Here is a 17,159-nt window from a genome sequence, read left to right as displayed (position 1 = left end):
CCCTACGAGAAATGCTAAAAGGAGTTCTAAATCCTGAAACAAAAGGTCAATATATACCAGAATAGAACTTTTTGAAAAGGCCTATAAAATAACACAATGAAGAAAACAAAGCATCTAGGAAGAAATTAACATGATGACTAGAACAGTCCCTCACATCTCTCTATGAACATTGAACATAAATGGCCTACATTCTCCACTTAATAGATTGGCAGAATGAATTTAAAAATATCCACAAACCACAAAATATCTGCTGTCTTCAAGAGACTGACCTAAAACATAAGGATTCATATGAACCCAAGGAAAAAGGGTGGAAAAAGATATTCCATGCAAGTGGAAACCAAAAGCGAGCTGGAGTAGCTATTCTTATATCAGATAAAACAGACTTTAAAGCAACAACAGTAAGAAAAGACAAAGAAGGTCGCTAAATAATGATAAAAGGATTAATCCAACAAGAAGATATTACAATCCTAAATTTGTATGCATCTAACATTGGAGCTCCCAGATTCATAAAATATTTGCTGCTAGATCCAAGAAATGAGATAGACAGCAACACAATAGGAGTGGGGGACTCCAACACTCCATTGACAGCACTAGACAGATCATTGAGACAGAAAGTCAACAAAGAAACAATGGACTTAAACTACACTCTAGAGCAAATGGACCTAACAAATATTTACAAAAAATTCTACCCAAGAATTGCAGAATACACGTTTTTTCTCATCAGCACATGGGGCATTCTCCAATATAGACCATACAATAGGCCACAAAACAAGTCTCAATAAATTTTAAACAAAGTCATATCAGGTATCTTCTCAGATCACAGTGGAATGAAACTAAAAATCAACTCCAAAAGGAACTCTCAAAACTATACAAATACATGGAAATTAAACAATCTGCTCCTGCATGATTTTTGGGTTAACAATGAAATCAAGATGGAAATTTTTAAAACCCTTTTAAATAAATGATAATAGTGACACAAGTTATCAAAACTTCTGGGATACAGTAAAAGCAGTGCTAAGAGGAAAGTTTATAGCACTAAATGCCTACAGCAAAAAGTCTGAAAGATCACAAATTGACAACCTAATTTCATACTTCAAGGAACGAGAGAAACAAAAACAAACTAAACCCAAAGCTAGTACAAGAAAATAAGATCAGAGCAGAACAAAATGAAATTAAACAAACAACAACAAAAAAAGATCAATGAAACAAAAAGCTTGTTCTTTGAAAAGGTAAAATTGATAGACCATAAACTAGATTAACCAGGAAAAGAAGAGAGAATATTCAAATAAACTCAATTTGAAATGGAACTAGAGACATTTCAACTGACACCACAGAATTATGAAAGATAATTCAAGACTACTATGAGCACCTCAATGCACTCAAACTAGAAAATCCAGAGGAAATGAATAAATTCTTGGAAACATACAAGCCTCCTAGATTAAATCAGGAAGAAATAGAAACCCTGAGCAGACCAATAACACACAGTGAGATTGAATCAGTAATAAAAAAAGCTGTTGACTTCAAAAAAAGCCAGAGCCAGATGGATTCACAGCTGAATTCTACCAGACGTTCAAAGAAGAATTGGTGCCAATCCTACTGAAACTATTCCAAAAGATTGAGAAAGAGGGAATCCTCTCCGACTCATTTTATGAAGTCAGTCTCACTCTGATACCCAAAACCAGGAATACTGGTCTGTAGAAAACTACAGACCAATATCCCTGATGAACATTGATGCAAAAATTCTCAACAAAATACTGACTGAATTCAATAGCACATCAAAAAGATAATATGCAATAATCAATTGGGTTTCATCCCAGGGACACAGGCATGCTTTAATATATGCAAGTCAATAAATATGATATATCATATAAATGGAATCAAAAAACAAAAATCACATGAGCATTTCAATAGATGCAGAAAAAGCATTCAATAAAATCCAGCATCCCTTTATGATAAAAACCTTCAACAAACTAGGCATCTAAGGAATATACCTGAAAATAATGAGAGCCATCTGTGACAAAACCACAATTTTCATTACACCAAATGGGGAAAAGTCGAAAGCATTTCCTTTGAGGCCTAGAACAAGAAAAGGATACCCACTTTCACCACTTCTATTCAACATAGTACTGGAAACCCTAGCCAGACCAATCAAGCAAGAGAAAGAAATAAAGTGTATCTACGTTTCAAAAGAGAAAGTCAAAATATTGCTGTCTGCTGATGATATGATCGTATACCTAGAGTTTGGATAAAAGAATTCAGTAAAGTCTCAAGTTACAAAATCAACGTACACAAATCAGTAGCACTGCTATATACAACAATGACCAAACTGAGAATCAAATCAATAACTCGATCCCTTGTACAACAGCTGCCAAAAATAAAATACCAGGAATATACTTAACCAGGGAGGAGGTGAAATATCTCTACAAGGAGAACTACAAAACACTGCTGAAAGAAATCACAGGTGATACAAACAAATGGAAACACACCCCATGGATGTGTTTCACGGATCGGAAGATCAATATTATGAAAATGACTATACTGCCCAAAGCAATCTGCAGAGTCAATGCAATTCTTATTAAAATACCAACATCATTTTCACAGAATTAGGAAAAACAATCCTGAAATTCATATGGAACCAAAAGAGAGCATAAATAGCCAAAACAATCCTGAGTAGAAAGAATAAATCTGAAGGCATCACATTACCAGACTTCAAATTATACTACGAGGCTATAGTTACCAAAAGAGCATGGTACTGGTTAAAAAAAAAAAAAAAGGTAGGCACATTGACCAATGGAACAGAATAGAGAACTTAGAACTAAAGCCAAATACTTACAACCTAGTGATCTTTGACAAAGCATACAAAAACATAAATTTGGGAAAGGACACCATATTTAATAAATGGTGCTGGGAAAATTGGCTAGCATCTCTCAGCTTGTACAAAAATCAACTCAAGATGGACAAAAGACTTAAACATAAGAGACGGGAAACCATAAAAATTCCAGGAGATAACCTAGGAAAAACTCTTCTGGACACTGGCCTAGGCAAATAATTCATGACTAAGACCCCAAAAGCAAATGCAAAATAAATAAATAAATAAATAAATAAATAAATAAATAAATAGAACCTAATTTAACTGAAATGCTTCTGTACAGCAAAAAGAATAATTAGATTAATCAGACAACCCACAGAATGGGAGAAAAATATTTGCAAACTGCGCAGCTAACAAAGGACTAACATCCCAAATCTACAAGGAACTCAAAGAAATCACCAAGAAAACAAATCCTATCAAAATGTTGGTAAATGACATGAACAGACATGTCTCAAAAGAAGGTATACAAATGGCCAAAAACATATGAAAAAAAATGCTCAACATCACTGGTCATCAGGGAAATACAAATGAAAACTGCAATGAGATACCAACCTACTCCTGCAAAAAGTATTGTTGAATTTAATTATTAAAAAGAAAAAAAAAAACAATAGATGTTGGCAACGATGTGGTGAAAAGGAAACACTTAAACACTGATGGTGTATATGCTTCTATGGAAAACAGTATGAAGATTTCTTGAGGAACTAACAGTAGATCTATCGTTTGGTCCAGCAATCCCACTACTAGGTATCTACCCAAAGGAAAAGAAGTCATTTTATTAAAAAGACAACTGTACGTGTATGTTTATCACAGCACAATTCACAATTTTAAAGATATAAAACCAACCTAAGTGTCCATTGATTAGTGAGTGGATCAAAAAAAATTTGGTATATATATACAACATGGAATATTACACAGCCATAAAAAAAGAATGAACTAATGTCTTTTGCAGCAACTTGGATGGAGCTGGAGGCCATTATTCTAAGTGAAGTAACTCTGGAATGAAAAACCAAATACCGTACATTCTCACTGAGAAGTGGGAGCTAAGCTACAGGTACCCAAAGGCCTATAGAGTGATATAATGGACTATGGAGACTCAGAAGCAGGGAGGGAGAGGGAAGCGAGTGAGGAATAAAAAATTACATATTGGGTGCAATGTACACTACTTGGGTGATGGGTACCCCAAAATCTCAGACTTCACCATTATGCAATGCATCCATGTAACCAAAAACCACTTGTACCGCAAAAGCTATTGAAATAAAAAAAGTTAAAATTTTTACACTGAAAATTTTTGTGAGAACTTTATAAATATATAAATTCAAACATCACTGACCTAGACTCCCTAAGTTATCTATTTGTTTTTGGTTTTCATCCCCTAAACGTTTCTTCTTCAGGCAACTCTTACAGTCATATACCTGGCACTTTCATTACAATCAGATGATAAAATTTCCCAGTTAGAACGGGACTCAGTGGGATAGCTAGTAACTCAGAAATCTGGAATCTTGTAGCCTTGTACTTTTTGGAAATTTATCATATACTATGGTGGGAAAAACGAATGAAAATGACTAACTTCTTTGTGTTAGTCACTATCCTAGTGCTTTGTGTCCTCAGAACAGCCACTTTAGGCAGGTATCATTATCCCCATTTCACCAATGACAAAACTGAGCCCCAGATGGCTTGTTAACTTGTGCAAGGTAGCAGAGATAATACGGGTAAGAGCAGAGGATAGATGGCATTTCTGCCTAACTCCATAGCCATGGTCTTACCAATACTCCATTCCACTCCTCAATATCTTGAACTTTTAAGGCAAAAAGATTTTCCTTTTTTTGAGACAGAGTCTCGCTCTGTCGCACGGGCTGGAGTGCAGTGGTGTGATCTCGGCTCACTGTAACCTCCGCCTCCCGGGTTCAAGCAATTCTCGTGCCTCTGCCTCCTGAGTAGCTGGGATTACAAGTGCCCGCCACTACACCCGGCTAATTTTTGTATTTTAGGTAGAGACGGGGTTTCACCACGTTGGCCGTGCTTAAGGTGAAAAGATTCTTATTGGACACAATTCACAGAATGAAGATGATAATTGAAGGCTCTCTATGCTGATTTCACACCTACCAGTGACACAGTAAAAGATGATGGGGCGGCTGGGCGCAAGGGCTCACACCTGTAACCCCAGCACTTTGGGAGGCCGAGGGGGGCAGATCACAAGGTCAGGAGATCGAGACCATCCTGGCTAACATGAAATCCTGTCTCTACTAAAAATACAAAAAACTAGCCAGGCGAGGTGGCGGGCGCCTGTAGTCTCAGCTACTTGGGAGGCTGAGGCAGGAGAATGGTGTAAACCTGGGAGGCAGAGCTTGCAGTGAGCTGAGATTGCGCCACTGCGCTCCAGCCTGGGTGACAGAGCGAGACTCCGTCTCAAAAAAAAAAAAAGAAAAAAAAAAGAAAGATAATGGGGCTCCCCTAATCCTGCTCTCACTCACCTATTGATGAGCTTAGAAGCTCAGAAAGGCAGCTGATGTTTAGAAACTCCCACTACCCTCAGCTCAGGTTGAATTGGAGAAGTTGAAGCCAATATTGTAGTATCTGGAGGAGTGGAGGTAAGAATAGGGGGACAGTGGCCTTCTTCCAGCTTCCAAGACTAGTCTTGGTGATGCTGTGATAACAAGTATTTGTTCATCCATTCACCTATTCACTCAATTGTCATTGCCTGCCTACTATATATAAGGGAATGGATTCAAGTCACATGAATGTTTAGGTAGCACAACCTTATTAACCTGTACATTAGGTCTGCTGTAAACCACGATACACAGCAACTTTATGAACAATTAGTAGCCATTTTCTTGGTTTCCCTATAGGAGGTCTGGATACTGTTTGAGGGGAGGGGCTATCACTGATACTTGGAGGAGAGCTGTGCACACAGTAGCCCCTACCCAAGAGCATTTTTATGAGGCTTCTCTAATTACTGTCTATGTGTTTGGATTCTGAGTCATAAAAGACAAGCCAACAAATTAAAACATGTATATCAATCTAACTCAAATAGTGATCTACCGAATGAAGGCAGGCACTGCTCCTGTCTTAGGCGTGAATGCAGTCCTCATAGTGGTAGCATAGGAATCCCAGTTGGGGCCACCTGCTAAAAGTACAACAAAGCAGTTTTAAATATGGCAAACCTGAATGTTTTGATGAAACGTTGTTTTAACAATTAAGATAATTTTGCAAGAGAAAAAAAACATTTTGGATAATTTATCTTTAGAGTCTAAGGAATAAAGGCCAAAATACAGCCTCTAATAGGAATGAGGGAAAGCTTGACTTATTTGTGTTTCACCCCAAAATAAAAGATAGTTCTACTGTTTCTCCTGAGCATTCATGCATGCTATTTGAAAGAATTAAAGACAGACATAAAAATATAAAGAGGAAAGCAGTTCATCTGAAATTCTATCATCTTAAAAGACCCACTATTATGCTTTGGTCACCAACTTTACATGCATCATCTTAGATGTACCTATATTTGCATTATACTAGATATGATTTTACACACAGGGGATCATATGACATACATCAAGTTTTATAATGGACACCTCCTTACTTCTTTCTTTCCCTGCCATTGCCACTCTCCTTCCTATCCCTCCTCCCAGGCAGCACATGTTAACAATTGTGCCGGTTTCTTTGCATACCTATGGAGGTATCACATGCTGATTTATACATAGACATATTGGGTTTCAGTTATCAACCTTTTGTTTCACAAAAGTGGGTTCATATGCCACAAAGTCTTTTTCTTATATCTGTCACTAACAGTGTCTGATAGAAAACCCCTCCAAGTTATCTGGTGTGGTTCTAATGCATGTCTTGTAATGGTTGTGCAAAATCTTGTGGTGTATATGCTATTTAAAGCTATGAGAGTGGGGAGATCAATGAGGGAGGGAGTAGACTTGGAGCAGAAGTTCCGAGGCTGAGACCTGGAACACTCCAATGTCAAGAATTTGGAGAGAGAAGGAGGAACCAGTGAAGGGGCTGAAAAGCACTGTTAGCAAGGTGATGAAGAAATCAGGAGCCAGTGGCATCCTGAAAGTCAAAGAAAGTGTCCCAGAGAAGGGAGTCAAATACTGCTGATGGTTCCAGGAGGATGCTGGCTGAGAACTTACCACTGGTAGTGCTATTGTTTGAATGTGTTCCCCAAATTTTGTATATTGGGAACTTAATCCCTAAATGTATATGTTGATAGCATTTGGAGGTGGGGCCTTTGAGAGGCAATTAAGATTAGATAAGGTAATCAGAGAGGGGTCCCCAGGGTGAGACTGGTGGCTTTATACAAAGAGGATGAGAGACCTGGGCTAGCACATTCTTGCCCTGTCATCATGCAATGCCCTCCACCATGTTACGATGCAGCTAATAGGCCCTCACCCAATGCCAGTGCCATGCTCTTGGACTTTCCATCCTCTAGAACCATTAGCTAAATAGTATTCTTTTCCTTATAAATTACCCAGTATGTAGTATTCTGTCATAGCAACAGAAAGTGAACTAAGGTAGATACCAGCAACAACACTATTTATTTGCCCCAACCTCCACTGTCAACGAAGTACCACCAAATTTCTCAGGAATATACATTTTAAATTTAAAATTCAGTCATTCTCTCACTCTTCATATCTAGGTAGTTACCTGCTGCTTTTTAGATGTCATGAGAACCTGGGTTGAACGCCTCTACTTTTTGAATAACACGGTGTTCTCTAGGATCTATCACTTCATCCCTAGAATACTGTAGCCAGTATGCTTAGCATAGGGAGCTCTGGCCAAATATTTATGGTTCCTGTTATCTGTGAACCTCTTAATGTTCATATCCTCATCTATCCCAATCAAGTCTTGTTTATAACCTAACAGACTCTCATTTCCAATCAGGATCTGATCATCTGCAACTATTACCTGTCCTCTTAACCCTGGCTGAAGTTCTACCTCCACTTAAAAGCCCCTTAGAGAACCCAAGTCTTAGTCCCTTGTATTCCACACTCTGTACCTGTGCTTCTATGCACGCCTAGTGTCTGCTCTCTAATCCTGCTCTACAAGAAATGACGTCATTCTCCAATATTCCTGCTTTAGTGGGCATCACTTTATGCTTGAAAGCATTTTATCCCAATAGCAGAATTCAATGTTCTTTGTTAAAAGAATTACAAGTGTGAACAAGTAAAAGGGAAGAAATTGTGAGGCATGCCACTCGTAAAAGAAGCCTTCCCTAACCTGATTTGAACTTCTGCATTGGACTTCTGGAGGGATTGGGAAGGATATCCTGCACAAAAGCCACACATAACTTCTCCCTCTTTTTTCTAAGGCAAACAACTCTAACAGTCCAGATCACATTTCTACTAGGCTCAGATATGCCTCAAAAAGCCTGGCAGAACAGCACTCCAGGCAGCACCTCCCAAGCAATCATGTGGGCAAGCACGACGTACCTCTCTGTGTTCCCAACTAGGGTCCTATCCCTTCTGAAGATAGTTTGGCAACTGGGGTCACCAATTGCCAGGTGCCTGTATCAGGAGCCTGATGGACAAGAGCAGAATGCCTCACTGTTTCCAGGAACCGAGGCCACGCAAGCCTCCCTCTTCCTGTGTTACATTTGTACAGATCAGGCACTCCCTCCTCTCCCTAATCCTTACCTGCTTGGATGCACACTTTATCTTTGGTACATCTTCCTTTAATTTCATGTTAATGATTTCCCTTACTACAACCCTTTTTGTCAGGGCTGTATTTCCATGCTTTTTACCTCCATTGGCAAAGCTTCTGAAAGTACAGTATGCTATTGGAACTGATCTTCTTCATTAACAGAAATGTTCATTGAGAAATCTGTAATCACAATATTCTGAAAATCTGTTTCTAGTATGTTCTCTGCATGTCACTACTTTCTTCTCAGTGTCTCAATGTCTTTTTCTGTAGCTCATATCCATCCTTCCTGTGATTATGTCTTCCTCATTCTTTCTTCTCTCATTTTCTGTTCCTCCTGCAAACAAGTCCCCAAGCCCTCCCATGGACCAAGCCCTGTGGGGCACTGGGACATAGAGTCTTGACCTGGCCTTGGAGAAATCACAAGCCAAGAGATGGGCTATGTATCCTATGAGCACAAGTTTAATGTGGTGCTGATGGCCTATGTGTCACAGGGAACATGAAGAGAGTGCAATTCTTTTTGCTTGGATGAGAAGATAGTGCAGCAAGGGCAGGCCCCGGGGTCATCATAGCATAGCTGGCACCTGAGCTGTGATTTAATTTAGTAGATGTTTGAAAGAGAAACACAGGACATGAAGTAAAGCAATTTACAGAGGAAGTAGCAGGAGATATGAGAGTCTGAGATGAGACAGAACAAATAGCCCCATGTGAATGGAGCAAAGGGAAAGATGGCTAATGACAGGTCGGCAAAGCATCCTAAAGCCTCATTCTGCTAACCTTGACCACCCACTGGATGTGTTCACCATTAGGAAAATATAAAGCTATAAAAATATTATAAAATAGTAACTAATACGTATATTCTATCATACTTTAAAAAATATTTTCACATACGTTGTTTTATTCCCTCATTTTGTTTTAGGGATTCAAGCTATTGATAAATACAAGTTGTTTGTAATGTGCCACATGGTGACACTACAAAAAAGATAAGTCCATGTCCTAATCCCCAAAACCTGTGACTCTGATCTTATTGGGAAAAGGGGTTTTTGTGCTAGCAATTAAAGATCTTGAGATTAGGAAATCATCCTGGATTATCCTCGTGTACCCTAAATGCAATTAAAAGTGTGCTTATAAGACAGAGGCAGAGACCTGGAGTAATGAGGCCACAAGCTAGTGTTACAGAATCTCTGGCGTGTTGATTTTTCTGGCTGGAAACCTCTGTGCCTGCAGTGCCTTTGCCAGCCTTTGCCAGAGTTTTTCTCCCGCATTGAGGTACACAGACAAGTGAAGAGTGAAGAAGAGTTTTAGTGTTAGAACAGCTCGGAGGAAGGAGTAGCTTCTCTCTGTAGGCAGGTCATCCAGTCAGGTGTTCAGCTGTCAGCAGAGAGGAGGCCCTGCAGAGCATAGTCCTCTCCATAGGCAAGTCATTTGGAGGTCTCTGCAGGTCTCTGAAGCTCTCAGCAGAGAGGGTAGCTCCCCTCTGTCAGCAGTGGAAAGGGTACTCCTTCCTTTCTGCAGCTAGTTGCCCCATCATCTCCAGCTATCAGCAGAGAGCATACTCCTCTGCAGACGGTGGTTCCCTTGTCTCTCCCTGCCCTCTTCATTCTCTGGCCATCCTCTTCCCTGCTCTGGCTGAGCCCAGGGTTTTTATGGACTTCAGAGGGAAGAATGTGCATGCTGATTGGTCCATGGGTGGCCATGGGCAGGCCGGAGGAGGCAGCATGAGTCCCCACTCAGGTTCCTGACTGGCAACCTGATCCCCAGTCTTCAGGCCCTCCCTGGTCAGAAGGTGGGGCCTTATTGGGCAACCCAGCCCCTTCCACCCAGGACTCTGCCTGCCTCCAGCTGCCATTCATAGCCCTGGGGCTTGGCCCCAACCCCACTCTGAGATCAGAGCCAGTGGAGAGAGGCCAGGGAGTGCGAGCAGATACCCCTGAGCCTGCAGGGATGAGGGTGGGGTGTGGCCTGGCAGTGGGAGGAGATACCCCTGAGCCTGCAGGGATGGGTGGGTGAGGGTGTCCTTCCTGGGGGGTTCAAGGGTGCAGGCTGCAGAGATGCCCAGGTCCTGTGCCTGGGAGGGCAGCCACAGCTGCACCAGGGAGCTCCCGCCTGACCAACTTGGAAGAGGCAAAGCTCCCGCTTGTCCCTGGCTCCTGTCTGCTTCATGGAGTGGAAGGCCCAGGTCTGCAGCCGTGGGTTCCACAGGGAGGCTCAGAGGCACAGGGAGGCCCAGACCCACAGCGGCAGTTTGAGTGGCTGTAGCCTTGCCCAGGACGACGGGGCTCCTGCCTGCTCCATAGAGCAGGAGGCCTGGGTCTGCAGCTGTGGTTTGGGCAGCTGTAGCGGCACAGGGAGCTCCCATCCCGACTCAGAAGGGGCAACTCCCACGGGCTCCATGGAGCGTTGCAGCCCCAGCTGTGCTTCCCTACTGCAGCCAGCATGATGGCAGCAGCCACTGCCACCACTAGCAGTGCCCATGGCCACCTGAAGCTGGAAGTGCCCATGGCCACCTGAAGCTGGAAGAGGTAAGGACCACTTCTCCCCCAGGGCCTGTGGAGGGAGTGCAGACTTTTCCAGACCTTGATTTCAGGCTCTTGACCTTCAGAGCTGTGAGCAAATACATTTTTGTTGTTTGAATCCACCAGTCTGTGGGAACATACAGCAGCCACAGGAAGCTAATACAGCACCTGAGAGGCCCATCTGTAGTAATTATTCAATAGCAGTTAGTCATCAGTCACCATCAACCTCATCCTATTTTGGACCAAAGCTGGGCAGTGGTGACACATCAAGCCCACCTTTTGGAGGGTGACTCACCCAGCAGTGGGGGATGAAGTGGCACAGACTAGCCATTAGAGGCCCGAGCCTGGAGGTAAAGGGGCAAATTCACCCAGGGGAAAAAGAGCTTTGGAGGCAGAATCAAAGAGACCTGGTGATCGAACTGCAGTCTCAAGGAGGCTGCTTTCCCTTCTAAGCTGAGGAGCTAGGACCCTCTTAACTGAACTCTCAAAGTCTGGAAGGTTTGAGGAGGACAAGGAGTGTGGTTTTGCACACGTCAAGTTGGAGGCCCTGCTGCGACACCCACATGGAACTGTCTGGTAGACAGTTAGATATTCTGGTCTGAAAAATTAGGAGGAAAGTCCAAGTCAGGGATAAAGGTAGAGAGTTGTTGGCACCTTTATGTAGCACCTGAAGCCCGGTGGCAGGATGTGGTCACAAAGAGAAGGTAAGCCTAGAAGGATCAATCTTGGAAGACTCTAAGAGTTCCCAGACAAGAAGGCGATGCAATGGGGAGACAGCGGGAGAACAGGGTGGTTAGAAAGGGAAGAGAAGCATCCAAAGGGGTGCCGTCGGGATGCTAGGAGGGGATCCTCCCTCCTTTGTGTCTCCTGTTTGCCTTGTCATCATATACAAACTGAGTACATTAGCTATTTTCTGCACTAATTAAGTATTTTCATTTTCCACTCAATTCACAATGGAATGAATTGGAATGAAAATACGAACTTCACTCAGTCTTGTGGGAGCACCATTCTAGGAAATTTGTACTTGAACAATCCCTCAGTGCTCCGCAGCCACTGTGGAATTACAATTACCCAGCTATACAGCAGCAGTGGGCAATTATTGCCACAAGAGACCATGATGGAGCTGACTACTCGGTAATCATGCCACTAGCATCACAGCCAGAGTGGCTCTCCCTCCACCGACCCAAAAGCCTGAACTGGTGAACCTGCTGCATCTGCGGGTAGAATTAGGATGAAAAGCACTACCTCTGTGAGATACAAAATCTCTGTGGAAGAAAAATCAGTTGGGGTTAGAGGCGGCAGCTGAAGGCCATGGCTCCCAGCCTATGTGACAGCCCAGGGAGGGCCCCGCCTCTGCAGACACCGCTGGGACTGCAGCCAGCAGCCACTCCCTCCCCCACTTTCCTTGCTGTTTCCTAGACCCTGTATGGGGATCGGGACTCATGCAGGACTTGTTCTCTTCTGATCTTCCCGGACTTTTTCTTCTTTGCCTTTGACCCTGTTTTCCTTGGAAAATCACCAGCTCTTCCTTTTTTCCTGTCCCCTTAGCCAGGCGTTTCCTTGAGTGTTTAAAACTTAACCCTGCGCCTTTTCGGGAGCGGGGACTTGGCAAAGGGTACGCGAAGGACTGAAAAGGGGCAACGTCATGAATACCCTGTAATTCTCCCTGACTCCCCTTCTTTTCCTCAGTTGAGTGTACTCCTAAGGGCGATGCCACACCCTTAAAGACCTAAGGCCCCTTTTTCTCAACAGGACCCTTTCCCCGGGAAAGCCCCCTCCCCACCCCGCAGACCGGCAGAGTCTGCTGTCTTACTTGGCCGGAGGTTGTGGTGGCAGAGAGAGGGATCCGGAGCCCTGGGCCCGGGCTGTTCCATTCTGCCCGAGGAGGCGGCCACGGGACCCTGGCTCCGGCTGAACTCAGCGCTGCGGGAGCCCCCGGCCGCTTTGTGACTCGTCGCTATGGAGACAAGGGTCGGGTTCCAGGGAGTTCTGCCCTGCCAACGGGTGCTGGCCACGAAGGAGGCTTAACCTGGCCAGCGTGGGAATGGGGTGCAGAGAGCAAAGAAATGTGGCTTTGATCCTATGGACGCCTTACTTTTTACATTATTTGTATAGTTCTGGCAGTGAGCTTTCCCGACCACGGTCTCCTATGTTTCCTAAGAAAAGCAAAAAGGGAAGAGATTGAAGAGAAAGTAGTAGTGTCTGATTTTCAACTGCAAACTTTCATCCATTAGCTTTCAGCTTAAGCAAATGTGGGCAAAGTGGTCACGGATCTTTGCAGTAAGAACGAACCAAGCAAGAAGACTGAGACAGAGCGAGACTCCGTCTCAAAAAACAAAAAAACAAAAAAACAAAACAAACAAACAAAAAGAACGAACCAAGCAAGAAGACTGAATCCCAAGTTGTCTGGTGTAAATAGAAGCAGTTTCTGTGATAGTTCCATGCAGTCAGAAGGGTCATCCTGGCTTAGGAGAGGGGCAGAAGGGGAAACGCAGGCATGGAAACAGGAGTGGGCAAGGAGGATGTGACACTCTCCTCCTCACCAGGCCACGTTCCTGGCACCAACCATAGTGTTTGTGAGTGTCAGATTAATTGTTCTTCTACTCTCATAGAGGAAGCTATGTCTTTCATCCTCTTGTGAGAGTTTTCACTGATGAAGGGGGTCTTTTATCTTCATATCCTGGGAACTACTGAAACTGTTTCAAAGAGTCAAAGACACCAATAACAGAGATTCTTGTTTTCAGGGGCAGATTAGAAAAGAAACAATTTGCTGAAACTCCCTCTGCTTACAACAAAACTGACTGAAATCAGCTGGAATCAATACGGCCAAATGGAGTTTGCACACAGCAAGCTTGCTGATGTCACAGCCTGAATTTTTACCACATGTTTCATACCAACTCCCTCCGAATTTGCACATGGGACCTACGAGGAAGCTTGAAGACAGAACCATGCATGCCTGAAGACCTCCCAGATGTCCCCTTTGCTTCCACCAATTACCTGCTAACACCAGGATCCACCCCTAAACCTTTTGTAATAAAATCACTGCTTTAAAGCCAGTACAAGCAGACAGATTTGAACTGGACTCCTGTTTCCTCAGAAGTTGACTTGCAATATGAAACTTTTCTTTTCTCAAAAACTTGGTGTCATACTGTTGATTTCTAGTGCAGTGAGCCCCTTTTGCTGGGTAACACTACCTGGTAATTTGACATACTGGGTGGTTAGTAACTACTGACTGCCTCCAGGTGACAACACAGTTATTACCCACCTGGGTGAAAAGAGAAGACAGGAAATACATATTGGAGTCAGCTGGCAACCTGTTTACCAAGCAATTCACAACAGTTCCTTATTCTTAAGGGGTTATTCTAATGTAGACCTCAGAGAAACAGTGCAGTGTAACAAAGGAGGAATTTATCAAAAGACACAGAAAAAGCATCAAGGTAAGGATCCCAAATATATATGCAAGGAATGTCTTTAAAATGAAGAGCTAAACTAGAATTTTCTGAAGGTAGAGTTCTATCCATATAATGGAATGAATACAACACATTATAAACTCTCATATTTTGAAGCAATGGAGGGTGGAACACATTAGAAGGCATAGATGTTATTAAAAGGAATGAGTCTAAATTAGGATTTAGTAGTGGCATCTAAATTTAAAAAGTAGCACCCAATAACAGATTACTGTCTGGAAATGGTAGAGCTAATTAGCATAGCATAATTTAAGAGAAATATATTTTTAAAATAGAGCAGCAAGTATATAGAATTTTGAAAGTGAATTCTTATTAATATCTTACGATTTGTCTCATTTTAGGCAAGCTGTGAAATGGTGGGGTAGGAACCAAATAGAGAGCCAAAAGATCTGTCACTGCAGCCCCTTAGGGTGAGCAGACCCTTCCCCTGAGCCCTGGTCTCCTTATCTGTCAATGAGAATACCAGCACCCACCTCGTTCTGCCGTAAACATGATGAGATCCAACAATAATTTATAAATTGTAAAATCACACAAATCTAAGGTATTGCTCTTGTTGCTATTCTGATCTTCATTCCTTTTACAGTCTTTCATTTCTGCTTCAAAGTGTATTTTTGCGTGGATCCATTTTATGGCAAGCGGTATAGCGCTATTCCTGCCTTTGAATTCTGGTTGCCTGAGGCAACTCCTCTAAATGATTAAGTAGAATATTTCCCCTGCTTTCTTCTGTCCCTCAACAAATACTGACCGTGCACTGAATATGAGCTGTACGATGGCATTGGGGCAATGCCCTTATTATTATAGTGAACGAACTTCCTAGAAGAGGAGGTGCCTGAGTTGGGTCCTCAATGGTGCTGGGAGTCAGCCAGGTGAACAGGGGGAGGTGACGCAAACTAGCTCAAGGGCCAGAGGCATGGAACAGTGTGTGTAGTCCCAAGACCTTTAGTAGTTTAATACTGCCATGTTATAAAGTGTGTCAGGGGAAACTGAGAGCCGGCTGGGGTGGAATGCCCTGCAGGCCACCCTGAGAAGCTTGGACTTCACCTGAGCATGCTTGGGTTAAATAGTGTAGTGAAGGGTCAGGTTGGAAGTTTAAGTAAATCCTGGCCTCTCATTCCAGAAGGAGGAGAGGCAAAATTCCACATCGTTCTGCCAGAGTAAGTGAATCATTCAGAAATTAAAGCATCTACGTTACTAATTTAGGTTACTGGTATGTGTTTAGCAGAGTTTCAAATCGATCCAAAACAATTGAGAATAGTTGTATTGAATGGGTGAAATGTTAATTGGTTATTTTCAGTTGAAATGATTACAGCTGGGCGTGGTGGCTCAGGCTGGTAGTCCCAATACTTTGGGAGTCCAAGGCAAGAGGATCCTTTGAGCCTAGAAGTTCGAGACTAGTGCGGACAACATAGGGAGACCCTGTTTCTACAAAAAATGAAAAAATTAGCCAGGCATGGTGATGCACATGTGTCGTCCCATGAGGTGGGAGGATAGAGTAAGCCCAGGAGTTCGAGGCTGCAGTGAGCTGTGGTGGTGCCACTGCACTCCAGCCTGGGTGACAGAGAAAAACCCCATCTGCAAAAACAAAAAAGGAAAAATTTGTGACAATCAATTTCTTTCTGTATGCACACATGCACCTGTGTGTGCATGTCCATGCACACGTGTGCACACACACACACACACACACATAGAGAACGTGATATGAAGTAGTAAAGACTGGGATGGGTGGTAAGGGTGAAGAGACAGCAAATACAGAACACTCAAGTTTAAACTGTAACAGAGAAGAAAACCTTTAACCAGGGGTGGAGGAGGGGCTCAGGTAGAGAGAGTTACTACTTAAAACAGGGAAGGAGTAACCAAATTCCTAGGCCAAGGGTCAGGAGCAGAAAGAAAGAGCTTGAAGCTACAGGAGAGAGCAGATGGGGCCCAGGCCTGGAGAAGACAGGTGTGCTGGAGAGCCACTCCCCAATCTGAGTGTGCCTACCTGCCCCTGGGCGTGTGTGAGCACACGGATTCAGATTCAGGAAGTCAGGCGGAGCCTGAGCTGCTGCATTTCTAACAAGATCCCAGGTGATTCACAGAGTTTGAGATGGACGGCTCTAGAACCTTGCTGTGCTCCAGTAACCTCAGCAGCACCTGGTTAGAAACGCAGACGTTCAGGCCCAGCCCAGAGCTGCTAAATCAGGGTCTGCAGTCTATCAAGATCTAGAGGATTACTAGGAACATTCCAGTTTGAGAAGCACTGCTCCAGGTCATACGAGAGGCAAGGTCATCTCCCGAGTGAGAGGGAGAGAGGAAAGAGTTGAAGGCAAAAATTCAAAGAGCAAGCTAATAAAGAACAGGTAAAAGAATTGACAGGTGGCCACTGCCAAAAGCCCAGAAGAGGTCACAGACAATCTGCCACCTCGTCAACTGCTTTGGATACAAAGATACAAAGTGAAGCATCTCTGCCTTTGCTCTTATATCTGGACAAAAGACTTTCTATTATGATGCAGTATGCAATGCTTTGATTCGAGTATCCTTAAATAGAGATTTCTTTTAAGGAATTGTCTCACACAGTTGTGACAAGTCCAAAATCTGTGGGGTAAGACAGCAGGCTGGAGACACAGGGAAGAATTGATGTTGCAGCTTGAGTCTGAAGGCTGTTGGCAGAATTCACTCTTGCTGGGG

At 43.1% G+C, this 17,159-nt stretch overlaps 1 protein-coding gene across 9 annotated transcripts in view; it reads right to left on the bottom strand.

Moving 5' to 3' along the window:
- The window catches only part of TEX26 (testis expressed 26), a 44,176-nt gene extending 28,039 nt beyond the window's left edge, over positions 1-16,137 (bottom strand). The window contains exons 1-3 of one of the 9 annotated variants that reach the window (XM_077973664.1): positions 13,417-16,137; positions 12,839-13,329; positions 5,909-5,993 (exon numbers count right to left, since the gene is read on the bottom strand). In XM_077973664.1, the coding sequence (XP_077829790.1) occupies positions 5,909-5,993; positions 12,839-12,899 (146 nt within the window). In that variant the 5' untranslated portion in view covers positions 12,900-13,329; positions 13,417-16,137. 9 annotated transcript variants of the gene reach the window in all.
- Between the last annotated feature and the right edge of the window lie 1,022 nt (positions 16,138-17,159).

This window comes from Macaca mulatta, chromosome 17 (assembly GCF_049350105.2).
Source record: "Macaca mulatta isolate MMU2019108-1 chromosome 17, T2T-MMU8v2.0, whole genome shotgun sequence".
Lineage (NCBI taxonomy): Eukaryota > Metazoa > Chordata > Mammalia > Primates > Cercopithecidae > Macaca > Macaca mulatta.
Note: the sequence above shows the minus strand (reverse complement) of the source record. Positions and strands in the feature narration are given on the sequence as shown.